Below are 26,462 nucleotides of genomic sequence, written 5' to 3' on the forward strand. Positions count from 1 at the left end.
TATTATATATATATATATATATATATAAACCCATTTAAAAGTCAGAGCATGCATAGTAGGTTAACTGATTACTCTAAATTGCCCGTAGGCGTTAAAGTCTATCTCAAGTCTACCTCAAGCGACACTTAATAATCTGAAAATTGTAAAAATAACAAATAAAAGTGTCCGGCTTTGATGAGGCGTACCATAAAATATGCCTGAGTCCAATCCAAATGTCCACTGTCTTTATTTACAGTACATGAATGGAAACTGATGCCGATTGCTGTCGGCTTTAGAACAGACAAATTAAAAAAAAAGGGGGGGGGGGGGGGGGTCTGTACGAACACAGCATTGGTGCAAGGAAACACAAAACAGCATCCACTATTTTCCCCTGCACGACAAAGCAAAAGTAAAATAGAATATGATCACGAGTTGTATGTCTAATGTTTGACTGTCAGCGATTCACATTCCACGTATCGTACATTGACATATACAGCCTGGACGTAGACGATGAGGAGTCTTCTGCGGTGATCCAAAAATATATAAGTAAGTATTGTATTTTAGCGAGACATCTTTATCTGGCACTGAGCACTTTGTAATGTGAGCATTGTCAGATCTGAGATCAGTCATGCTTCACACAGACATTACACAATCAACCTGAGAAAAGAGTGTCTTCTTTGAGACGGTGGTGGCAGGTTTAAGCAAGAGTTCGGTAATTACAGAATATACAAACCAGCCTTGTTCCATAAGTGTAATAAAGTCCACATTTACCAGTTCCATGAAGTGTCCCGTTGAACACTGATGGAGACGTTATCTAACCCGAATCGGTTTACTCATCGAGGCCCTCGTCGTCCTCTTCCTCCTCCCCCTTCACGTCCACCTCGCTCGTGTCCGAGAACTCGTGCAGGAGGACGTACTCGCGGCTGCTGAAGCCGAACTTGATGACGTCTTTCTCCTTGAGCTCGTAATAGCGCTGGGCTTCGATGCGCTGGTTGTTCAGGTAGGTGCCGTTGCCGGAAGCCAGGTCGATGATGTACGGCCTCACCCTGCGGCCGCTGGTGCCATCTGAACGCGTGAATGGCATCAGTCTGGAGAAACACAGAAAAGGGGTGAGTGTTACTCACACAGCAAAGGAAACGTCCAACCGTAAAGGAGTTTTGATTGTGTTATTCTTACCTATACTGAAATACTGCATGTTGCTTGGAGCAGGAGGGGTGGTCGATGGGGATATCAGCGATCTTTCTCTGCCGCCCCAACAAATAGGCACTCTGTCTGTGAATGTACATGACTGGGAGGGGTTCATCGTTCTTGAACGGGTACAGTCGCCATCTGCGCTTGGGAATGCGAGCCTCGGGTGGCTCGTTGTACTTGATCACCTCCCCCCGGAATGTGTTGGTATCTTCCGTTAGAGCCCCCGACAGTCCAAAGTTGGGCTTCTCTTTGTCGACAGGTGGCTCGCTGCCTCCTTCAGGCTCTCCGAAATCCTGTTCTTGGTTTTCTTCACGCCGCTGGCGGTTTTCTCTGCGCCGCTCATCGTTCTGCCGTCTCTCGGCTTGTTGAGCGCCGAGAGCGCCGCCGCCACTCCCGCCGCCACGCTCTCTCGGCCTGTCTCTGCCGCTCTCTCTCTCCCGCGGTCTGTCCGATTCCCACCTGCTCCGCCTCTCCTCCGGCTGATCGTTTCGTCTCCTCCGCTCGTCGCCACCAGCCCGATGCTCCTCCCGCTCCTTTGAGATTTTTGGGAAGAAGACAGTTAAATAAAGTACAGGCATTTATACAGACATTACAATATGTTGTATTACATTCAGTTGGACTAACAAGATGGAAAAGAATGTTATGTCACCGCTCTACCCTTCTACCTGGCATATGGCACTGATGACTGTTGTTTAACTGACACATGCCCCTTATAAATGGTAAGTTACTTGTGTTACAATAATAGCGACACCATGCCATGGAAATACACAGTTTACAACTGGAATCAGACTCTTATTCTTCAGCATTTTATATGGTTATCTGTAATTTTAAGACGATTTACGGATGAAATCATTTCATTTTAGGCTATTTTGGCTCCGATGCAGCCGCAATCACGACACGTTGGTCTATATTTAGTAAATCTCCAGAGTCGGTGTGCTGGTGGGAGGAGGTGCTGCTACTGTTTAAGGTGGCACGTTAAAACTGATTGAACATACGCCACTCAAACACAGAAACACACCAACAGACCCTGTCCTATATCTGCCCGTGCTGTGTGGATTCTTCTAATTAAAGTAATCACCCGCTTTATCTTGACATCAGCACCACGGCTGGGCGGACTGCGGCTTCTTCTGTTTCGGGGCGACCCGCTGCCTCGTCTGACGGGAGACGGCTCTCTTCTCCCCGCGGAGCGGTCCCTCGTCCGGGCGGGCGACCTACGGAACACAGAACCAGGCTCTTCATTTACTTCCTGAACAACCTGCCAGCAACATCCCAGCTAGCCTGTTAGCCTATTAGCTAAGTTAGCGGACAGAACAAAAACACAATTATTCATATTTAAAGATAAAACAACGCTTACGAACATAAAAGTGAAGACTATTTAGGTGAAATACCTGCTGGTTCTTCTCCTCGGCGGACTCGCGTTGCCGCTGGATCTCGACGGCGAGCGGCGTGATGTCTGTGGCCTAACAGGGCTGTCTTGCTCCTGCTTTATCGTAACTTTGGGCTCCCGCTCCGGTGATTCCCGTCTCCGGTGTCGCTTTTCTTTGGTCATTTTAATATTTAGATATATTTAAATCGATCCCCGACTAAACACACGACGCCATCCGGCCGAGAGCGCGTTCAGAAAAACAAAAGAAAAGTGAAAAATGTAGCCGTTACAAACTTCGACTGTTGTGCTCGAATTACCCACTTCCGCTTCCGGTGGTGCGCCTCGGGATTTATTCCGATGTGGCGGCTAGAAGCGTTTCACTTTAGTTCCGTAGGGCAGCGTCAGCAACTGTACGTTTCTTTGTTAAAATAAAGCGGTTAAAATAAAACAAAAAATATTTTACATTAAATCGTTTACAATAAAACACCATATTGTAAGTAAGAACGGGGCGTAACAATGAACTCACACCAATCGGAAAACCCAGCAGCGTTTTAGCTTTCTCCATTTGCTGTGTTGATTATTATATATTGATTATAATATATTATAAGAGTCACCCAAGATAATCAGCGCAAAGCGGTAGAATCAATACATTTGTAAGAAACAAACCGCCGATTCCACTCGGACAAACTAAAATGCGACGCCGGGACGCTGTTCCCATGACAACGCAAACAGCGAGCACGGACTTTCAGCAATAACAGATATTTCTGTGACGGACGTTCGTGGTTTTAGAGTTTTGCCTCGTTGTTTTCACCGCGAACACAATGATCACACCGGCCGAATCTCTGCTGAAATACGACACTCCGGTTCTGATCAGCAAGAGCACAGACAGGAAATCCCCGAAGGTCAGGAAAGTAACATTGACTAGTGTCAAAAACATAAAAGGTCAAACGAAATAACGTAGGCTACTGGAACAAGCTTGATGTCATTCATGTCTATTTAATTAGATTACACCTTAAAATGTGTTCAGTACAGGAACGAGCTCAAATGTTTTACTTTATTATTATTTTTATCTAAAGGTGATATAAGTCTGTATTTAATACAATCTAAGCTGTTGCACTCACTGCCTGCAGATGGAGCAAGCAGTGAAATTGCAGTACTTTCTTTGTCAACATCTGCTGTAATTTTTATTTTTTTATACACGGCACAGCTTGGGTGTGGGACAGGTCTGTTAAATGAACGTGTATATGTGAATAACTCCCCATCACTACAGGGACGGCCTTTAAAGGTGAGCCCTCAGCAGCCGGCCATCTCCAGCCCTGTCCCGCCGCCTCCCAAACCCAAACCAGCCACGACCGATGACCCCAGGCAGGACAACGAGGAGACCCTGAACCTCGTCCTCCCACCACGGTATAGTTATTCCCATCAACAAATAAAGCAAGCTCAGCCACTTTAAACCACCATCAACTCCTGCTTTTGCAGGGAATGGATGGATGGAGGCCAACTGTGGGTGCAGCAGGTGTCCAGTGCACCTTGTACAAGAGTGGATGTGATCCGCCTCGAGGAACTGCTGGACATCAAGCTGCAGCAGAGGCAGGCTAGAGAAACGGGAATCTGTCCTGTCCGCAGGGAGCTCTACACCCAGTGCTTTGGTGAGGAGGAGGCTGAGATACAGCCGATCAGTGGCTACAAATTCATCTGTTCTAATTGGCTTTATAATCACTGTTTGGATTTGTATGTTTATTAGGGTTTTTCCTCTCCCAATGGAACCTGTAGGCCAACAAAGGCAGTTTGACCCACATCAACATGTCTGATCCTCCCATATGTTCTATTTCTCTAAAGATGAGCTGATCAGACACGTGACCATCAACTGTGCTGAGAGGGGTCTGCTGCTGTTGAGGGTCAGAGACGAGATTCAGATGACCATCGCCGCCTACCAGACGCTGTATGAAAGCAGCGTGGCGTTTGGAATAAGGAAAGCACTGCAGGCGGAACAGGGCAAGGCCGACATGGAGAAAAGAGTAAGAACATCATGTTGTTTGTTATGACTTTAGAACAACCGTTGGCATCCAGGCCTCGAGGAAATCATCGGAATGGTTTTGCTCTCCATCCAAAGCCACGGGAATCCAGCAGAGAGCACCATTTCGCTTTGAGTTATTGTAAAATTGTTGCTTATCTTGCGGCCGGATCAGACTTACAGGCCTGTCTTCGCTGCATATCTAGATTTCTGATCTGGAGGAGGAGAAACAAGAGCTTAAGCACCAGCTGAACGAACAGCAGGCCAAATGCGATGCGGTTGAAAAGAGAGAAAATGAAAGGCGACAAGTGGAGGAGAAGAAGCACGCTGAAGAGACGGAGTTCCTGAAGAGAACCAACCAGCAACTCAAGGTGACTTCGCTTAAATACCAAAGAAACATACGTTTTTATTCCTCTGTGTTGCCTTTTTCTGAGGATTTTAACATTTGTCTTCCTATTCAGACCCAACTGGAGGGGATCATCACTCCAAAGTCGTAACTTCACCAACGAGAACTCAGTTCCCAGCGCGGGATGTTGCTAAATGTTGTCTTCTGTTTCCAAATGATAGGAATGAATGTAAAATGTAACAGAGTGTAATTATCAAAGATGTTTTATTACAGTAGAGTTCAAACAGTGACTGTACGTTTCTCTTGAACATCAAGAGAGCATTCCATCTGTAAATGAATGAAAATGTCAAAAACAAGAAAGCTGAAGAGGGGAGATACGTGTTTCCCAGAGTCGAGGTGAAGATATCCATCGACCACTCGATGAAGACCATCCAACACTTATAATCGGCGTTCCACCTTCTATAAACTCTACACTTTTAATAAAAGCGTTGCCTTTTTCTGGCTGGTTTAAATAAAGATTTATTGTAAAATGTTGTGTATTTACGACTCCAATCTAGTGCTTTGTTCGTTTGGCCCTTTGACCTTCTGGGGCCGGGGCCTTTCTGTTCTTGTTCTTGTTCTTCACATTGTGCGTTTCATAATAACGCACACCAACTTTCTTCGCCTTCTGAGCGCGGTCGATGGCTCTTCTCTGTACGGAGGGAGAAACAACGGAGGGGAAACAAGTCATTTTATTTTTACATTACAGAAGTTATCCGAGGACACTTAAACTCTTAGAAAGCGAACGCTGCATACCTGTTTAGACGTCAGTCTTTGGGTTTGCTTGGACTCCCCGTCCTCCTCAGCTTTCCTCTTATTGCTCCTCAGGTTTGCATCTAAATTCAAACAAAGAAAAACGACCGTGACTCAGCCTGACCTACCAAATGGACAACAATCTGTATTTACTGCATTTCTGTGTCAAACTTAGGGATAATTCATCATCATCATCATCATAGCAGTAACAAGACATGCGTTTGTGGATTTGATTTTGTTCTGAGGAACGGTGAACGTGTTTTTGGACCTGAATAAAACCTGATACATCTTCCCCTAAAGAGTGTTATGAAAACAGTCATGAATAAGCATGCAGACGGCTACCTTTCTTCTGTGTTGTTGTTGCTGCTGCTGCTGCTGCCTCCGCTTGTTTTGTCTTCAAGTTCGTGAACGCTTTGTCAGAAAGTGCCTTCGGTATCCTGTCCAAAAAAAAAAAACAGAAAAGTAAATCATTTCCCAACAAAGCAAAACAGCTGGGATCTGTTGAAACGCTCACTGATTAAATTAGGCTTAAGAGTATCAATACATCTGTCAGTCGACTTTAGTTCTTCAGAGAGTGGGATGAAATTCACAGAGATTTAAGAAAAACAACGACATGGCATGTAAAAGTGATGACTGCTCGTCCTCAGGGGGCACGAAGGCCGGTTAGCACAGAATGCACGGCATCTCTGGCTGACAACTTCATGTAACCGGATAAAAGAGGAGTAGGGAAACACAAAACAAAGACAACACGAGAGCAGACGGACCGGATTGCCGAGAAGCGCTTGGATTTGGCCCGATCCAGGAAATGCTTGTACTTGGAGATCTTCTCATCCAGCGCACGAATCACCTCGCGTGAACTCCCTTTGCCAGTGGGAGCGCTCGCCGGACCGGCGTCTTCACCCCTCTCCCCGTCGGCTGCTTCCACATTGGTCTGTGCGTCTTCCTCTCCGTGCTCCTCCTCTTTCCCTTCGCTGCCTTCCTCGCCGTCAGAGGCAGAGAAGTCGGACAGCCCCAGGTCAGGCATCTCCACGGCGACCAGGTCCTCCTCGGTGAACTCGGGCGCCACGTTGATCTTGCCAAAGTTCTGTCGCACGTTGGACAGAATCTTCTGGACCTGCTCCTTCTGCTTCTGCTTCTCCGGGGCGTCCGGATTCTCTGGCTGTTCCTCCGGCACATCCTCAGCTACCTCCGAGGGTCCTTCAAACGGCAACCGCCGTTTGTCCTGGAAACATGACCGAGATGAAACACACGTTGACCACATGGGCGCAGGTCGGTGTAGAGAAAAACACATTTAAAGTAAACTCTTACCTCTGGATCGCCCTCGGCCCCGGGGGGTTTCACAAAGAACGGGATACGTCCTCTCTGCCAATCATTCAGCACCATTTTGGAGACTGTGGAGAGATCTGGCTCACCGCCCTGCACGATCCCAACAAAACATGCTGAAGTTTAGAATATAAAACGTGCGGTTCACATGCACGTTAACTGGAGGCCAAAAACACACCATGTGTTTGGCTGTAGCACTTGATTAAAATGGACAATTAAAATACTTCAAATGAGGATGATGAAGTTACATATGTATATAGAAAGCTTATTATATTGTTGCATTTTTATGGAATTAATAAAACTTAAGGCAAAGCAGCCTTAAATAGCCTGTTAATGACCTGCAAAGCAAGTAAAATGTGAATGAGGAACATTCTGACCTTCATAAGTTTCCCCGTGCGAAACGCCAGCTTCTCCAGGAAGTCTTCAGCGGAGCTCCACGTAGGGATGCGGTAGGTCTTCTGGATGTATTCGGGCTTGGCCCGCTCCAGTACTGCCCCGATGTGCTCCTCCGGGTTCTTGATCTTCTCCACTTGAACCTTCGTTGAGGAAGGAGAAGAAGAAGAAGAAGCCAAGCCATTAACGCATGTACATGCAGCCTTTCAGTTACAGGGCTGAGATGTTAGACCTACCATGTGGAGGATCTGAGTGTTTTTAACAGTTTATAGTTACTGGGACATTCGCAAAAGAAGCAAAGAAGAGGAAAAGAAAAGACGTACCACTCCTTTCAGGACAATATCAGACTCGCTGTCTTCAGAAGGGTAGACGACACCGGGACAGTCGATGAGGAAGATGCGCCTCATCAAAGTGATGTACTGCCACACCTAAAGGAGGAAGGAGATTCACGTCATCTGTGTGATCAAATCATTTCAGCTTCACGTGTGTGAGATTAGACCTTGTTGGTACGTCATGGTATAAAATGATCCCAGTGGGAGAGCAACATATCTGTAGAGCAAAAACAAAGATTGATTGAGGCCTAGAACTTTGATAAGAGCTTCTTTTCTCTCCTCATTATGTCACAAAACAATGTCTGCCTTCCTCGACTGCTCCATCAGAGGGATGTAATGCAACTTTATATATAATAAAACCGGAAAGCAAAGAATCTCTCCGTCCGTCTGCGTTCTCCACACACATCTCGAGCAGCGCTCAGCAGATCTACTTCACACTTGGCGGGTGTTTTTGCTGGGGACCCTGTGGAGTGCCGTGTCTAATTAGGACACACGTTCAGTGGCGCTCTGTGCAGCAGCGGGGGGCGGAGCTTCAGGGGTCATCCCGTGCACGGCGGGGTCACAGGCTGCAGCTCATTGACTGTGGTTCAGGCTCACGCTAAATGTAAAGTCCTTCCAGTAAGTTTCAGCACCATTTTAAGAGTTTAAGCACATTTCGAGGATTAATGGGGTCATATCGTGCATCGCAATTATTTTTGGCCTGACGTGATATTTTCATATCGTCCCACAGCAATGCTGCGGATCATGAGCTTGTTATAAAATAGGGTTGAGTAGGTTATGAGGATCAAAGGCAAGGTGAGAAATAAGGGAGCTGGCCACAGGCCCATCAGATTCATTGGCTGGGCTCCTCCTCCCTCGTGACCCTGCTGTGGACATCGGGGGGATTCAGACCCGTGTTCCTTCCAAACAGGATAAGCGGCCCCAGAGAGAGGAAATTAAGGATATAAATGCTTGTTGCTTTTTCTCTTGACCCCGTCTCCCCTCAGACTTTCAGTTATATAGTTAAGAGCTCACAGCCAACGACTTCTGTTGTTGCAGCCATCAACAATTACCAAGTTAAGAAGAAGAAGAACATGCGTACGTTCACCTCACGTCACCTTCCCAGCGAATCAAAGCTCCGCTCTTCTTTTCACTCGACACACAGAAATGCCATTCCCGGTGCAATATTTTCTTTTCATATTCTTTATTCTAGGGCTTAAAAGTATCCTCGGTGTTAACATGAGGCTGAGTGTGGCTTTTTATTCTGGCAGGAAATGTTAGTGTTTGAGTCTGGAGGCGGCGGCGTGCGCTCCACTGCAGCGCTTATAACACAGACATTCCATTGTTGCTCCGCTGCATATAACAGGTTTAAATGAAGGTTGCATGGCTGAGATGACACTTGATCCTTACCTTTGTTTCTCCGGCGAGCGGTGCCACGTTGCAGACCTTCTTGGACCGCAGTGTGTTGATGACAGAGCTCTTTCCCACGTTGGGGTAGCCAATGAAACCCACACTTATCTGTTTCTTGTCTGTGTGGAGCTGTGGGAGGCAAAGTCAAAGTCACAATGTTGTGTTGCTTAAACAACAACCTGAGGCTGTCCTCAGTTCATAGGAGGTGAAGTGAACTTGTTCAAAAACACAGCCCAGAAGAGGAAAATTGATTTCTTATGTCTACGACACAATCGGGAAACTTCAAACAGCAGAAATCGTACTATGGTTTTGGAAAAAGGGTCTTCACCTTGTTGTCTCCCTAATTTTTGGTGAATGTGGTCCAATAGAGAAAAAATCATAGAACTTTTTTCTGTCTTTCTCACCACATCCTAACATCCCCATATTAAATCTAACAAGGACATTCCATTTAAATATCATTTCAGATCTTTTAATTCCCACAAACACGTTCCATCCCAGAGCTGCTTCATCGCTTCGCATGTTCAGACAAAAATATTATAATAATATTATAATATATATATAATTATAAAGTAGTAAAGGTTTGGGACATTTGATTGAAGAACTAGTTTTTAATAAAACGTCTTTTGATTTCTTCTTTGAGTTAAATATGTGACAAATCAAGGCACCACTTTCTAACATTTCTCCTGTCCTTGTTGTTGCTACGGTTATTATTTATTAGTTATTCCCCACTGCACTACTGCTCTCGTGTCTTGTATGTATGTATGTAGGTTTGTCTGTGGTACTCTTTGTTTTGTAAGTGACTTTGGGTTCTTGAAAAGCGCTATATCAAATAAATGAATTATTATTATTATTATTATAATAACACACTGATGCATACAGTGTATTCTAACCATGTTTGGGGATCGAATGGAACCATAAAGCAATCCCGCTAACTGAATCCCAGCATTGCTCACAGCGGTCCTAATACAGCAAGAGATATTAATGACTTATTATGATGCCCATGTCTACATAGAGAAAAAAAGAAGCTAAATAAATATACAAGTCATTTAACGAGGAGCTACAATTGCCTTCATTTTGCAATATGAGGAACTAATGAATAGTGATTATTAAAAATACTGCATGAGTGAACACTGTATATCCCATCGTTATGTATACCATATGGTGTACTTTTGGGCAAAAATACTGAGGATGACGAGGAACTGAACCCCAGCTTATATCCTAAATTATAGCACTTAGCTTTTGTTTTATAAGTAAAGCTATAAATAAATGATACACTCATAAATCAAAGGGAACAGGTTATATTAAAATGGCACATAGTTCTGTAGATTACATAATTCCACTGACTGGACAATAAGCCCAGGGACATAAAAGGCAATGTTACTGGTATCTGAGATTTGGTGCTGAAGCAGTAAATTAATCAATGATCTTTTGAATTTGAATCATGCTTTACCTTCCCAAACTGCCTGAGCAGCTGGATGAGGGAGCCTTTCCCGAAGGAGTTGGTGAGGCTGGCGTGGAAGGCCAGAGTCGGGTACTCCTGAGACAAAAGCGCTACCCATCGTTTCTGGTTCCAAAATAAAATGCAGGAAGACAGACGGACAATTTAATACGATGAAAAAGCAAGACGCCACACATTTCAACGGGAACCAAAGCAAAGTGTTCATCTCTTACCGTGACCCAGGTGGGGATGAGGTCACACTTGTTAAGAACAAAGATCAGATGCTTCCAGGATTTCTCTTTCTTCAGATACGCCTCTATGCTCTTGGATCGCGTCCCCATGGGATCTCGGGCATCGAGCACTTGGATGACGACATCAGAGGAGTCGATCACCTGAGAACAATCAGAGATGAAGAATCAGCCCACAAACATTACAGCGTACCTGAATCAACACAATGCAAGGTGCAGAGGAGAAGATGGAAATACCTTGTAAAGTTCTCCCCAGATCCTCTTGGACTGACCCTTTTTGAAGATTTCCTCACGTACTTCCATCCTGTTGTAAAAAGAAGTAGAATAATTTCATTAAAAGCCTTTTATACCATTAAATATGAAAATGCAGCAACCATGCTTCTGGTCAGTGAAAGCAGCCAGGTAGAATCATGATGATATCTTCTAAGGGTCTTACCGGACCCCCGTGTCCTCAGTCACCAGGTCTTTGTCCTTGTCTGCATTGTAGGTCAGGCCCGAGGCCTCAGCCTGGTCTATGAGGTCCTTCACATCCCCCACCATGAGACTGGGCCTCTTCCTCTGCGCCTTGGGCCCAAACGTGGTCTCAAAACCCTCCGTGTCCAGAATGTGCACCTTGGAGTTCTGCAGGTGTAGAAGCCAAGAGAACGATTACACCTGCAGCTTTATTTGAATCATGAGAGGTTCACGCCAAGTTGGCCTGAATGCTATGTATGCTTGAACAAGTGATTGGCTCTGCCATGACAAATATATAGACGGCATCAAAGGTTTCCTTCTATATTATCGTGTTCTTTATCTGTTATCTGTGGAGAGAAAAGTGTCAGTTTGGATCTTTTCTAACTGGAGTGTTCTTCTCTTCACCTACAGCATGAAGAAAAAGAAATGAGGCAACGCATGCATTCAAAAGTGATAACTGATGATAAACTATACAGTATTGAAATATAAGGGCAACAGGAGGAGAGGCTTTTGTCAGTGTTGCACCCGATTTTTGACCCAGAGGTGTTTCACACAGAATCACAGAAGAAACATACAGAATACAGAAACAACCAAATATGCAACAGCTACGCCAATGAAACAGCCATGCCTGTGCCAGTGATTTTAATCACAAGTCACACCTATGTTGCAACACTGAGAGGTGAAGGAAGTTAACAAGGTCTGTCAGAAACGATGATGTTGAATGCATCGTCTGCCAACATCCTCTACAAGCCTCCACGGTTCTTTGAAAAATCCTTTCCCCCGACCGAACCACAAACTCTGCTTCAACTCATCTGCTTTCTTAGAATAAGATCTTCCAGCTGGTCAATCAACAGTCTGACATCCAAACTGAAGAGCATTGTTTCTCTCTTGTTTTTATCAAAATCATCAAGGTCACGAAGATGTTGTTTTAGTAGAACAGGATGTTTTCACTTAAGAGGGAAAAACAAAGCTTAAACATGAAGCTGACTGACCTGAACTCTGCTGGTCACATATCGTCAGAATGTTAAGGGAATGAACACAACTAGATGTAAATGAAATACATCAGTATCTTTAAGTGCTCAGAGAGAGGTCTTTATTCAATTCAAACTCCATGATTGTTTTCTTTTCAGACAGAAACAATCCCATATGTTGGGGAAAGTACAAGAAGAGCTGGATGTTTTTCAGAATCGCGTTCGTTATGGGATGGAAAACATAAAGTCTGGCTGCGTGCAACATTTCCCAGCCAAGTACAGTGCCAGTCCACGAGGAGTCGCGGTGGGGCAGAGTGGGAACTGAAGCAGGATTCAAGTGAGGCCTCATCATCTCACCTCATAAAAGCCAGAGAAACAAGCCACTGAGGAAAATATGATTCTCCTCTGCACCAAATAACATACGGCAGTTTAAAAACATCAATAGCTTTATATGCCAGTATACGCATAATAAAATATATACAAGGTGTTAATTCACACAAGCAACACACATCCCCTCTGGAGAGCCGTCCCGGGACACAAGGACCATTATTTAGACAGCACAAGATAAAAAATAAAAAAAACACTGAAATAATTCTTCCATTACAGTAAAAGAAAGTGTTTCTGCACTCACATGAGCTTTAACTCTATCGTGTAAGAGAGACATGGGGAGTTTGCTTCGTCTCATCACCACCCGATACGGATCCTTCTGCACCTTGCCCATCTCTTCCTGGAACTTCTGGAGGGACGACTGCTTGATCACACGGGTATTTGCTGAAATGCAGAATATGGAAATGTAAAGATGGGCTTTCCTATTTTTTCAATGTCACATTTTAAGCCAATGTCGTATAAGTTTCCCCTCACATTCACTGATAGTTCAGGGTTTCTCAAACAAATAAAACAACTCAAAGATTCAGGTGGAATGTCCCCAGTGTCCAGTATTCAAGGATAATTTATTAACAATCGTTACCTAGGATTTTATTCTAGATTTGAACCGTCCTTCATACGTGGGCAAAAAATAAATACTTCATTTGTAATGACGTGTTAAAATTCACAGTGTATGTATTTCCATCGCCTGAACACTGAATGGAGAGTCTATGCCGTACACACAGGCTATGGTGGCTGCTAACCCAAAATGGAGAGGACTAGCGATTTATGCTAAATTGATAACCGTGACATCAAGTAACACGAGTACACACTGTTAGATTTCATTCAGTTATGAGTTAATAAACTGACACCACCAATGGCGGAAACAATGTAAATTTGCAACATATTTTATTTTTAATATTTAATTAAAACAAATTAAGTGTTAGTTCTTAGTATTTTTGTGACAGGTCCATCATTAGAGCCCTCTATCGTCATTATTGTTCTACATTAAAATAGTTTTTATTTTTTTGTGGATCCCAGGGAGACAAGCTACTACAATGTGGAAGCTAATGGAGAGCCAAAATAATAAAAATAATAATAAAATCAAAGTTACCAACGTGACCAGCCTTTAAAAAAGGTGGCATGGAACATTAAAAACTCAGAAACTCACATTTAAATGATTTTGTGCATGAAATAAAGTAATTCTGTTGCCTTCTTTAACACCAATCATGTATCACATCAACCATATCATACCAATAGATGGTTTGAAAGGTTTGAAGGAAAATTTCTTATTATAATTAAATCCAAAATAGAGAAGCATCATGAATCGTTCAAAAATGTAATCATGACCCTCTGAATCGTAATAGATCTGATGATTCCCACCATCTCAGAAGGTGTTGCTGTTCCTGTTCTAGTAAGTAAAGCACATGCAGAAAGGTGACGGAGGTAACGCACTGAACCACTTGATGTTGGGCTCCACCCTGGCCACGGTACCCGGAGCCACCGTAGACTGGAACTGCAGAGGTCTGATGACTTTCCCACGGTCATTACTGGGAAACAAGAAGATCGGTGTCAAGTGTCAAAAAAAAAAATCACAAGAACAATGCTAATCTTTATCGTCACTTACCATCTCTGCTTTTGTCTGTACATATTCAGACGCTTGATCGTGGCCCGGTCCCTCATGTTGGTGCCTCCAGCACCCTTCGGTCGATCTGTGACACACAGGCAACAGTTTCATTCATCCGTTTCCTCAAAACACATCAGGGCTGCTTCAGCAGCTACGACATAATTATAATAATAATAATAACAGCAGACATCCTACGACATCATCATCATCATAATAATAATAATAATAGCTGACGTCCTACGACATAATAATAATAACAACAACAACAGACATCCTACGACAAAATAATAATAATAACAACAATAACAACAGCAGACATCCTATGGCATCATAATAATAATAACAGCAGACATCCTACGCCATAATAATAATAACAATAATAATAATAATGATAGCTGACATCCTACCACATAACAATAATAATAATAACAACAGCAGACATCCTACGACATAATAATAATAATAATAATAATAATAATAATAATAATAATAATCACAGCAGACATCCTACGACATAATAATAATAATAATAATAATAATAATAACAATAATAATTATAGTAACAATAATAGCAGACATCCTATGACATAATAATAATAATAATAATAATAATAATAATAATAATAATAATAATAAAAACAGCAGCTGACACTTCCCTCTAAAGTTGGGCACTGAAGTGTCAACATTTAAAGGCCATGGTTTCCGTGTTAAAACAGGAACTGACGTAATTTTTAAAAGTAAAATCAACAAGTTGTGCGTTTCATTATGACATATTGCACACGTTGTGTTAACTTAACCAGGGAGACCCATAAACGTCGTTAGTAGAGCATACGCTAGCAACAGTTAGCATTAGCTGTAAACAAACAGCGCTGCTAACGGGGGGTTAGCGGTTAGCTCACCGGGGTTGCTGCTGGACGAGGACTTGTTTATGGAGCTCTTCCCCTTGAACAGAGGCTTCACCATCTTGTCGGCTTTAGTGGGCGACGCCTTCGAAGAGAAACGAACCAAGAGGACACACGACGGCGCCCGAAAGCAGAGATTTAGCTGCTACTCCCGTCAGCTCGGCGTTGGACACCGTACACGTGTTGAGACGGTGAAGCCGGAAGGACGTCATCAAGGGAGCGACAGCGACACGAACCAATCAGAGAGAGAAGCAAAAGTTTTCAGCCTCCAAGCCAACCTTTCTTCATATTTTGAATGAATTTAACTTACTGTATAAATCCCTAGGCCTGGTTAAAAATAAAAATAATAAACAATTTTTAGACAACTATGAAAATGTATTTGATGTACCCTCTGGTAATTAATTAAATTTAGGATCTCAAAGAGTATTACATATATTTATTATTAGGATTATACTACCTTATCTGAGATCTCAGGAATATCCATCCATCCATCCATTTTCTACCGCTTATCCTGTATTCAGGGTCGCGGGGGGGCTGGAGCCGATCCCAGCTGTCATTGGGCGAAGGCAGGGTACACCCTGGACGGGTAACCAGTCTATCACAGGGAGACATGTAGAGACAAACAACCATTCACGCTCACATTCACACCTACGGGACATTTAGAGTCACCAATGAACCTATCCCCATCCTGCATGTCTTTGGACTGTGGGAGGAAGCCGGAGAACCCGGAGAGAACCCACGCTTACACGGGGAGAACATGCAAACTCCACACAGAAGGAACCCAGCCGACCCGGGAATCAAACCCAGGACCCTCTTGCTGTGAGGCGAGAGTGCTACCCACTACACCACCGTGCAGCCCATCTCAGGAATATATTCAGGAATATATATATAATTGTATTATTCTATTTATTGACGTTTTGTTTTTTGTATCTTATGAATATGTGTTAATGTTTGACATAATTTGTAAACTGAATACTTACACACTGTTTGTTGCTTAACTAAAAGTACAGCAATTTATGTGACATAAACATGAAGCAATATTAGGATTTATTCTGAAATTAACTATCTATAATTCTGTAAATCTATAAAATACTTGTAAATGTAGCTACTTTCAATAACATTGTATTGATTAGACCCGTTAGTCTATGATGGGGGCCAATAAAACCAGAAGTGAGAGCTAAATGACTGCTCTTGTCTAAAAACTACACTGCTATACTCACTTTATTCCAGAAGAGGGCGCAATACAGTTTCCATTATGGTATAGCCTTATGCCAACATGCCCTGCTGCATATTTATGGTCTGCCATGCTGACCTTTGCCCCTTCGTGGCTGCTGGGTCACAAGAGAAACAAAGACTTTTACAGCAAAATGTGTTTTGAACGACAAAAGAAGCAAGTTGCTGTAATAAATGTGTTTTGGCTATAATAGGAGTAGAAAAATAATTCATGGTCAGAGCTGTGGCAGGGATTTTAGAAATACTGAGGTCATGAGTCTGTTTTCCCCAGTTCATCAGAAACGGATTCATCATATTTTATTTGTTCCGTTAGTTAGCATTAGCTCAGAAATACTGGAACCTATTCATTTCAGTTTTAACAGGATGTGACCGCGGTGTCCTCGATGTGGACTATGACATGCTAAAAATAGCCAAATAAAACATGCAAACACATATTTCCAATACGTAATGGGTAGTTTAATTTTGTTGCTCTATATTTCATAGGATTTTGAAAAAGTAACCTTCAAAAGAACAAAAAAAAGACTTCCAGGACAATCTGATTTTCATTAAGCAGCACGGATGCGGGCCTTCAGTCGGCCTGTTTGACACCAGAATGTAGGAAAGGGCCAAACTTGTCTGGTTGTGATGACGATGCCTTCAAAGTGTGTACGATATGTTACACAAGTGTGGCCGAGAGCCAAGGTAGGCAAGTTCCTAGAGACTCCGGTCTGGAGAGGCGCCATCCAGAATTCAGTTTATACAGCAGAGACCAAAGAATGTTCTCTGTTCATTTTCATACAGATGAAATTGGAACTGACTCCGTCAGCAATCCACGGCTTTAATTTTGTTTTTAAATCAGAACATCGTTTTTTCATCTCAAAGCAGGAAATCTAAGCAGGAAAAGCTGTTTGGATTCAATTGAAACATTTCCTCCATTTTAAAATCTACATGTAAAATGGAAACATATCTATACAGATGCAAATTAAAAACTTCATTTTAGCTAAAGGTTCTAGTTAACGATGTGGAAACCATGATATTATTGGTTGGTCGCTTCAAATGTCATATTTTGTTTTCCAGGAAGAAAATATATTAGATTTTGATAGAATAATATGCACAAATTGTTATAAAGGTGCACAATCTGACTAGGAGATGTGATCGAAAGGGTTAAAAAGACATAAAATGCACAAGTTAAACAGAAGTTGTGTTCCTGTGCCTTCTTGTATTTGATTCACTCTTGAATGCCTTTAACACACATATATATGATCGTCCTCCATAACGTGCCTTCGAATCCAACTCGTTGTCACGAGAGCTTGTTTGAAACTCTCTGAACTGTTCCAATCATTTGTTGCAAAGGCCTTTTTTCTGTTGCCTTAAGGAAATTCAGTTCCCCCTCATAAAAAAGTACTAAACACAATTTACAGTAGCCTCAGTCATTCTGTCATCAGAATGACTGAAGGGTATATTTTGTCTGTCCTCGCGTCGTGTCTGCAGTCGGCGGCGGTTGTGCATTTTTACAACCGGTTGGCTGAACTTCACGTGACCTTGATTTGCATGAAAGTGCGTATTAGCCACAAAGAAAACAACGAGCGTCATTTGCATGCAGGAATGCAACAGGACAACGACGGACCGTCAATACCGGCTATGACAGCGTGACCACAGCTCATGATTGATGCCCTCCGCTGTAGGAAAAACAGCAGACTTAAACGAGGCTTTTTAAACCAGTACAACTCATGACAGGGTGACGTGTGCTGCTTGAACAAGAAAGAAAGGCTCTGCAGGAAACCACATCCAACAAAATGATAAAAATACAACTTCTGTTCCACTCAAGCAGCTTTAATCTTTGTGCAAACAGGCTTAAAAATGCATGAAAAGCAGCTCTACATTAAAGCATTACAATAAAGAGCATAATGAGACTCAATTCTTTTAGATTTTATAGACCAATAGAACAAAGCAGCGAGAGCTCCGTGTTCTTTGGCCTCCCATCGAGGTGCTGGAGCGAGAACACTTGACGGATGAAAGCCTCTGATCTCTGTCTTCTCGCCGTGGATCATGGCACGTACAGCTTGTTTGTTTCTGTCAGTGGACGGCCAACTTCTGAAGTCACCGCATTCGTCTTTCAGGCAGCCGATCGCTCTCCTGCGTTTGTGACCGACAGGCCAGGAGTCGAAGGGAGCCGTCAGCAGCTTAGCACCGTGTTTGATAAGGTTACCATACCATGGTGTACGGGTTCATTCCCAGCACCTGCCTTACGGGTTATTCAGCTAAAGCGGCTCATTCCAAAATGAAAAATGTGAAAAATGATGACTCTTTTGGAAAAACACTGACACATTCTTTCAACGTTATTAATGATATAAGAATCATCAAAAGGAAAGGAGATGTTTTAACTTCAAAATAGGGAAGAAATCCACAATAACACCTGTTTGAACAGGGAGTGCATGTATTTATCTCAGCTCAACTTTGAATGGAGGTAAAATAAAAATACCTTCCATTGTCTAAATGATTGTTTAACCTACAGAATACAGAAAAAAACCTATAAACTGTTATTAAAGTGATTTCTCAAATGGAAAACAGTGAGAATCTAACATATTTACTCTGTGCTTTGAAACCCCAGCAGCCAACAAATATCCCGTTTCATCATAATCAATACAATTAGGCTAATTATCCCCTGTTAATATGCTGTCATAGGAATTCTAAACACTTCTGCTCACCGCCACGTCCCCTGTTGGCTCGGTGAGAAACACCAGATGCGGAGGATTCGGGGGGAAAGGTAATGCAGGTTTCTCTTCCTAATCCACGCTACGCAGCGAGATGATTCGTTAAAACGGGGTCAGTGTGACGGATGCTGCTTCGCGAGTCCGTGGCAGCGTGTTGAAGCTCTCCACAACGGCTCATGTGAATGTGTGCGTGATATTCCAGCCTGGCTCGCTCGCCGAGTCTCTGCTTTGAATCAGAGCTGGAACACCAGAAGGATGATGAAACGCAGCCTGCAGCCGCCGGCCTGACGGCACAAACCTGGGAGAAGGATTGCAGAAGGCCTGAAGGTGGACCCTCCTCGTGGCCTCGCCGCTGAGAGGGTTCACTAGAAAGCTTACGTTTCTGCTGGGAGGGCTCCACGGATTAACTGGTGGGCTACTGGAGCACTGAAAGCTGACGGTCACTGATGTGTCATCAGCCATTGAAGCAAGTTCTTCTGCACTTAGACGGGGGTCACCATGGCAACAAGGGCCTGATGATGCAGGAACGTGTTAGAGCTCTGGCCTGGCTGTAGACCCGTTCTCTAATCTGTAGACCCTTTTAGACTCTGTAGACCTGTTTAGCCCCTGTAGACCCTTTTCAAATCTGTAGACCCTTTCAGACCCTTTTTCAAATCTGTAGACCCTCAGACCCTTTTAGACCCTGTAGACCCCTGTAGACCCCTTTAGACCCTTTTAGACCCTGGAGACGCTTTTAGACCCTGTAGACCCTGTAGACCCTTTTAGACCCTGTAGACCTGTTTAGACCCTGTAGGGAGTGTCTGCCCCTCTTTTAGTCACAGGAAAGCCTTGAGCTGAATGCTAACATCAGCGAGCTAACTTGCCCAATAAGACAGTGCTTTCTGCAGGAATTAAGCAAGTAACTGCGTAGCATGTGTCTTGTTAGCATGCTAACATTTGCTAATTAATTCGTTTTGTTAAATGATCATAAACCAAAGCATGAGACAAGCTAAAGATGATGCTAGCTGTAAGGTATGAGGGTCCATGCATCCGTTGATCGTCAAGACACCTGGCTAACACATTTAATACCAACGCTATGGTTGTTTAGATATTTCTATGGACTGACATGAAATAAATGAGTTGACATACAGCCATTAAAAGCTGCTTAAGTCTTTAAATGAGATACTAAAGGTCTTTATTATACACACTGGACCGCTCCATCACAAGGCACTGAGGAGCCAGGAGCTCCTGTCTTCACATAGCACCCACACCTCATTTATTTATATACTATTGGCAGTTTCAAAGAGGAGATTACAAAGATTTTGAAATTACACAGAGGCAAGAAGACGGAATGAGGAGACGTAAAAACCACGACTCATGAAACAAATGAAAACCAGTCGTGGAAAAAGCCAGCCGGTGATTGAATATGCTGTTTTTTAACGGGGAATATGTTTATTCTCACTCATTTTTTTTATATTCCACTTATTTAGTTCACGGCTTGTCGCGGCCACAAGTTTCACACCACATTAATCACAGCATAATCTGTTGGCAAGGTTCAATGTTCCCCAGCAGCTTAATGAATGGTGTTTATGAGTCCTAATCTGTGGCATGTAAACCACCTTTTTGGGGTTTGAGATAAGCCACAATAAGGTGAATATCAATTTCAAAGTGTGTTTCAGTGCAGATAACGCACTCACTGAACTCCACTCACGGATCCGTTTCCTCTGTTTGAGTTGTAAAAATCAATGCGAGGCCAAAATGTTTACGATCATCGCATTAAACTTTCATTTCTCACTTGGTGGAAATGATCCATAATCCTGTCTTTATCGTTGAGCCGTGATGTTAGTGAAAATAAATAATAAATTGCCCTGCCGATCCATCACTGCCATGGCTCCAGGTGCAGGTAATAACTTAATGTGGTTTATGGAAATATGGGGTTTTTACAAGAAGTTGTTTGGTTACCTTTTTCCACTTTTAGTTAGTATTTTGCCTGATAAGATTGATATCTCTTTGAGGAACATGTGGCAACTATTAAAGGGAAATAGGTCTAAATAACCACAATTTGAATGGATTTTAAAGGACCTGAATAACGGTAAACCACAGTGCATGACCTAAGAGAGAGAGAGAGGGGCTTGTGTCTTACCGTTTCCATGGCAGCAGAACATTAACCACGAGTTCTCCCACACACTTGAAGACGGAGTTCTTCTTCTCCGATACCTCAAACAATCTTGAGACTGTCAAAATAAAATGCACAAAGTGACGGAACAATAAAATAAATACCTTCCGATAAGAAAATGACGTTTTCTCAGAAACTGAACACCAACCTTGAAGTGAAATGCAACAATGCTTCACTTCCCCGCAATCTTGATGCATCAAACCTGCTCGTTGGTTGCCGCTCGAGCACTTGCTCAAAAGAAGCTGGCAGCGAGTTTGCCCTCGTTGGTCCAACACAAACACACTCCAGAGGCCAAAGATGAGCTGCCACGGCCTTCAGGGCCCCCGTCTGTGCATCTGGTCCGAGTGTCGGTAACCACGGTTAGGGCCGTGATGTAAACCTGAAGGGTCAGCTAAGAAAAATCAGCGTTGCCTGTCAAGTTCCAGGGTGGGCTGCGTGCCACGCCGCTCCTCGCCAAACAATCTGCCTACCACTTGAATTGGAATAGTGTTTCCCCGGAGGTGTTTTTCTGAGCCTCACTAAGGGACGGCTTGTCTCCAACTGTTTATCTGCTGCCCTTTCAATTAGATAGGGACAACAGAGGAGCCTATTCGGACGGAGGCCTGTGTCACCTCAAGGCTGCGGTTGCCAGTGCTGAGGTCATGCCATGAAAAGGAAACGGAGCGGTACTGTTTCCTCCGAGCACCCCCGAAACACAAGTGATTACACTGACTGATCTGTCCAAGAGACCCTTGGTGGGTGAGGATCAAAGGCGGCCTGGAGAGACCACCTGGAACGTCTCTTGGCAGTGGACTTGGCCTGGAGAGGGGTGAGAGGCTCTGAGCCTCTGGTTCCCATCCTGATCTTCGTGAGAACACAGGCTCTTTGAGTGAGGAACCTCCTGTTGCTTCCAATGTGATTTTTTTCTTCTTCTTCAAGGCATTCAGTGTCACATTCAAATATAATATTGGCTTTACTTTGGTGCAATCTAAGTAGACCAGGGCTGAATGAGGTGGGTCGCCATAGTTAAACGATTGTGGTCTTAACATTGTGGTGGGTCTTGACTCAATGAGTTTGGACCAGGGCACCAGAACCTGCACCCACAGATCCAGCCAATGCCTCAAAGCTCACAGATGTCCAATGTGGTAATTAAAATATTCATATTTAATCGCTTTTATTTTCCCGCATGTTAGGCAACACTTTGGTCCATGCAAACAACATTATTACATTTACATATATATGTTTTTACATATTCGTATTTCAGAATTTCTCTGCACGCAGTAATAAAATCAATTTCATCAAAGTGTGTTAAGCGCTGTGTAAGTGAAGACATATGGAAAAAAAATACTGCAAATCACAGAGGGATGAAACAAGAGTAAGTACAATTTTGGACCATTCAGCTCCTAAATTCCTAGCTAGGGGCCAGTAACGTGGTTTGGCGGACACATCACCCCTCTTTTCTACTCTATGACAAACATGTACTCGATGCAGGAGAAAACGCAGGACACATTCGATGCCGAATCGCAGTTTGAATGACCGAGAACTAGTTGAACATCGGAGGGGAAAAAAGAAATGGGATATAAAACGTGTTCCTTCATGGTCTGAAAATGTCAAAGTGGTGTTAAATGTTAAAAAGTCTGGTACAAAAAAACAGTTTTGGTCTCTATAGCTAATATCACTCATGACAACTGCATGGAGGGTGAATCTTTATGCAAACCAGACAAACCGAGCAGCAGTCTACGAAAAGAAACTGTCCTGTCTACGGTGGATTTCCTGTTTGTCACGCTGGTTGCCTAGCAACCAGCTGTGGTAGACGAGACAGAGCACAGAAGAAGTAATTCACAGGATTAAAACTGAGCCAGAGGTCATATTATATTTCTAACTTATATTGACAGAAGATGCTTCGCCACCATGACGCCATGTTGATTCAAATCCAATCGTCACCGCCACATAATGTCGGGCTGTGAAGGATCCGTCAGCTGGATCCTCTGAACCCGGGAAAAGACGGCCACTGTGATGCATTCAGATGCAGCCTCTGAATGATGCAGCTACATAAATAGGTTTTTTAATCATTTCAAATTCAGCATAATTAAGGGTGTGGCCACTTTGAGTGACAGCTGCCATCTCAGGACCTCAGCTCCGTGAGCTTTTTGCACATTTTTGGAGGTAAAATTTCATATATGTACCTGCATTTGCAATAAAGTTTAAGTCATGATGCTTTCTTGGTCTGTTGCTATGAATGCAAAGACAATAAAAGAGTATCGGCAAGATCAATAATCTATGTTTCACACTTCTATCCCGGAAAAAAGTCAGTCCAAACAAACTTTATGGCACTCAATGGTTCCGTTTGTTTGTGTTTCCATCTGGTCCGCTCATGCCTCCGCGGTAGATAGCGAACTGAGTCTGTGTTACTGAACACCGGTCGGAAGTAGAGGCTTAATATCCTCATCATCACGTTGCCAACGGAAACAGACATGGGATGTTGTGTTTCCACCACCTCGCTATAAATGATCTGTGTCCCATGTTATTACCAGATGTGATTGTTTCCCAACCGTTGTGTTCTTGGCGGACGAATCCGTGTCACCGTGGTTCAACTGTTACCTTTAAAGGAGACGGGAGTCTGCTTAGATTGAGCGTCGGGCTAATCGACCCTGCAGCAACCAGACACAACAGGAAAAAGCAGCAGGGCTTCGTTGGCGCCCTTTTCACATAGCTGTCAGACATGTTTACCAAAGAGCTGTCGTGGTCCCTTTCTAACCACCGCGCTGTTGTTCCGGCTTCAAAAGGTGACCATAAAAAAAAAAACAAGCTCATCCACTTCACAGTGCTTCCCCTTTTATCTGCAACAAAGTGAGCTTCTCTCTAGCGGCTCTTCTTCTCAGCTGATCCAATAATAAGATTGATCGAGAAGACGGATTTATTTCTCTTTTTTGCAAAACACTCGGTACTCTTTGACCTCCTCCTTGACTGCTTGGCCGCATGGCTGACCACAAACCACTTCATGCAAGGCTGGATTTCAAAATAGAAGACCACATTTGGACAGGAATAAAAAGTCAAAAAGTTAGGATGCAAAGACCCCGAAGCCTTCGTAACTTCTCACACAATGAAGTGAGTTTGCCTTTTCGGTCCGATTCACGTTCGCTGGGTGAGGAAACTGCTGACGAGGCTTTTTAAGTCGGGGTGATATCTGAGCGGACTGTTTTCGGAATCTACCAGGGACGAATGCCGTGAAACAAATCACTGTTCTAAATTAAATTTGCAAATTTGCCGCAGTGGAATTTGAACAAGTGTTAAGCGGCACTAGAAGCTGCAGGGCCCTGCTTGAGTTTATTTTTCGGTCCGGTCTTCAAAGGCCACAATTTCATGGAATAAGTCAGGAATGCCATGCAAATTACAATATCATAAATATGTTCCTGGCATTCTTGGTTGGAACAAAGAGAATTGTCTACAAAATATGCAAAAAACAATGACTTATAAAGCCAAGGCCTCCATACCAATGGTTAGAAGGAATATTTGGCACCCAGGCAGATTAGCAAAGTCTTGAAGACGGTCTTTTAAGAGATGGTCCCTCAGGGAAACTTAATTCTTGCCTTAAATATGCTCAGAAAACGGCTTATTTCTTTATAATAGTGGTCCAAATGAAGCCCCCCTCCGCCGTGAGCTATATGAGATCTGAAATATTGGTTTCAACAGGGAAGTTGGGATAAAGAGCCAACCTGCCTCTGTCTCCAGGAGGAACTAAACCTGAGTCTGAAGGAATGCTGCAGACCACAGAGAGTTTCTGTGGTGCAGACCAGAACCCCGACTCGCAGACCATTGTGAGGGGATTATTAGTTCCCATGTAGTCCTTATGCCCTCTAACCCCCCCACTTCTCCTCCTCCACACTCGTCTTTGTGCCTGACTCGACATCCCGGGGCCATTGAGCGAAGAAAATTAGGCTCACGGTCTTAAAAGAATTATGTCCGTTGATTACATGACTCAGCATTTTGTAGTGTCGGTTTGATGTGTCGGTAAGATAATTTTTTTTTTTTTTCCATGACGTTGGCCTGCTTCTCTCAAACACTTTTGACCTCGGTTCTTTTACTGCCTTGCCCTTCCTCTCCAATGGTTTCAGTTTGACCTGAAGAGAAAGGAACAATTTGCCATTGGCTGCAGTTTTGGCGCTGAGGCATCCCCAGCCAACCGCAACAATCTCTCCGTGGTGGGCCAGAGGACCTGTAAATTAGACGAGCCCCCCCCAAATCCCCTGTTTTTTTGTGATGAATTGACTAAAGCAATCTAATGGTGTTTTCTATCTGGGCAGGCAAGGACGGCAGGTTTGGCATCGCCCCGGCCGTCTCGCTGTGCAGGGTCCCATAAATTTTGCGCGGCATTTCGGTGTTACTGAGGTCGATCCTGCCTCTCCCCTCGCTCCGCCTGTCTGGAGGATGAGGGGAGATGAAGACACTCAGGTCACTCCTCGTGTTGTTTTGCACTAACGTTGCATTGAACCTCTCCCAAACCCTGGGCCTGGTAGCCTATTTATGGGCTCTTTCATGCCTCGCCTACTTTCAAAAACATTCCATCATTTGTGCACCATTAAGTTTGGTGTAGATGGATGTGAGATTTCTTAGATCACTCTTTCCAGTCTCCCAATCTTGGATGCAATTTTGACACGTTTTTGACGGCATTTCTTCTTTGTGGTTGTTCACAGGCAAACACAAGATCAACAAAAAAAAAACATTTAAATATGTTTAGAGACAGTATCTTACTGATATAGCTGTCTATCGTTTATAGTCCACGTTGAAGGAAAACCAGGAAAGAGGTGAATACTGGGGAAATAATGGAGCCGCTATATTAACAAGTCAAACTTTCTTTTGCAATCTGGGTTTTTTGGTTGTTTTGAGGGTTTTTAGAATTTTGATTACTGCACTAAAGCTGATTTAAATGACCATATTGTTGGTTTATTTATGCCCAGTCTAACATATGACGAAACTTTAACTCTCATAAGCCCCAAAAATGTTTCTATTAATGATATGTCATTTGATTGATGTCTTGCCCTGCAGGCAGCCTCTGGTTTTAATTCAGTTCAGTCAGTTCATTGTGGAAATGGGCTTACAAAGACTTGATATTAATAAATCATAATCAACATTGTCACCTTATTTTTTGCAGAGAATTTTTGAGGGTTGCATTTGCAAGAAGATATATTAAAAGTCCTCGTCTTGTTTGTGTTCAGGGAGTCCATGACAGCCGAGACCGCAAGACGCCAACTGGAAAAGCAAAAAGGCAAGGAAG

General features: G+C 43.4%; 3 protein-coding genes across 3 annotated transcripts; 1 reads left to right on the forward strand and 2 right to left on the reverse strand.

The window, feature by feature from the left end:
- Nucleotides 1-207: 207 nt before the first annotated feature.
- snip1 (Smad nuclear interacting protein) lies at nt 208-2,873 on the reverse strand. Its single transcript, XM_084027762.1, has 4 exons — nt 2,559-2,873; nt 2,249-2,381; nt 1,156-1,703; nt 208-1,067 (listed from the first exon to the last, which is right to left on the reverse strand). Exons 1-4 carry the CDS (start codon nt 2,717-2,719, stop codon nt 809-811), a joined length of 1,101 nt encoding a protein of 366 aa, XP_083883888.1. The 5' UTR covers nt 2,720-2,873; the 3' UTR covers nt 208-808.
- Nucleotides 2,874-2,983: 110 nt separating this feature from the next.
- Nucleotides 2,984-5,146, forward strand: dnali1 (dynein, axonemal, light intermediate chain 1). Its single transcript, XM_084027763.1, has 6 exons — nt 2,984-3,438; nt 3,807-3,943; nt 4,016-4,185; nt 4,376-4,554; nt 4,757-4,921; nt 5,012-5,146. The coding sequence occupies exons 1-6, from the start codon at nt 3,358-3,360 to the stop codon at nt 5,045-5,047; spliced, it is 768 nt and encodes a 255-aa protein (XP_083883889.1). The 5' UTR covers nt 2,984-3,357; the 3' UTR covers nt 5,048-5,146.
- gnl2 (G protein nucleolar 2) lies at nt 5,142-15,318 on the reverse strand. Its single transcript, XM_084027761.1, has 16 exons — nt 15,125-15,318; nt 14,226-14,310; nt 14,054-14,148; nt 12,867-13,006; nt 11,248-11,432; nt 11,049-11,115; nt 10,797-10,955; nt 10,576-10,689; nt 9,126-9,254; nt 7,728-7,832; nt 7,389-7,547; nt 6,997-7,104; nt 6,453-6,910; nt 6,031-6,125; nt 5,692-5,771; nt 5,142-5,587 (listed from the first exon to the last, which is right to left on the reverse strand). Exons 1-16 carry the CDS (start codon nt 15,186-15,188, stop codon nt 5,450-5,452), a joined length of 2,181 nt encoding a protein of 726 aa, XP_083883887.1. The 5' UTR covers nt 15,189-15,318; the 3' UTR covers nt 5,142-5,449.
- Between the last annotated feature and the right edge of the window lie 11,144 nt (nt 15,319-26,462).

This window comes from Eutrigla gurnardus (genome assembly GCF_963514095.1).
Source record: "Eutrigla gurnardus genome assembly, chromosome: 14".
Taxonomy (NCBI): Eukaryota; Metazoa; Chordata; class Actinopteri; order Perciformes; family Triglidae; genus Eutrigla; species Eutrigla gurnardus.

Coding starts and splice junctions, on each gene's coding strand:
- dnali1 (XM_084027763.1), top strand. CDS start 3,358: ATGATCACACCGGCCGAATCTCTGCTGAAATACGACACTCCGGTTCTG. Junction 3,439..3,806: donor CAGACAGGAAATCCCCGAAG/GTCAGGAAAGTA, acceptor CCATCACTACAG/GGACGGCCTTTAAAGGTGAG. Junction 3,944..4,015: donor AACCTCGTCCTCCCACCACG/GTATAGTTATTC, acceptor CTGCTTTTGCAG/GGAATGGATGGATGGAGGCC.
- snip1 (XM_084027762.1), bottom strand. CDS start 2,719: ATGACCAAAGAAAAGCGACACCGGAGACGGGAATCACCGGAGCGGGAG. Junction 2,382..2,558: donor CCGAGGAGAAGAACCAGCAG/GTATTTCACCTA, acceptor TGTGTTCCGTAG/GTCGCCCGCCCGGACGAGGG. Junction 1,704..2,248: donor CTGATGTCAAGATAAAGCGG/GTGATTACTTTA, acceptor AAAATCTCAAAG/GAGCGGGAGGAGCATCGGGC.
- gnl2 (XM_084027761.1), bottom strand. CDS start 15,188: ATGGTGAAGCCTCTGTTCAAGGGGAAGAGCTCCATAAACAAGTCCTCG. Junction 14,149..14,225: donor TACAGACAAAAGCAGAGATG/GTAAGTGACGAT, acceptor CTTGTTTCCCAG/TAATGACCGTGGGAAAGTCA. Junction 5,772..6,030: donor AACAACAACACAGAAGAAAG/GTAGCCGTCTGC, acceptor GTTTGAATTTAG/ATGCAAACCTGAGGAGCAAT.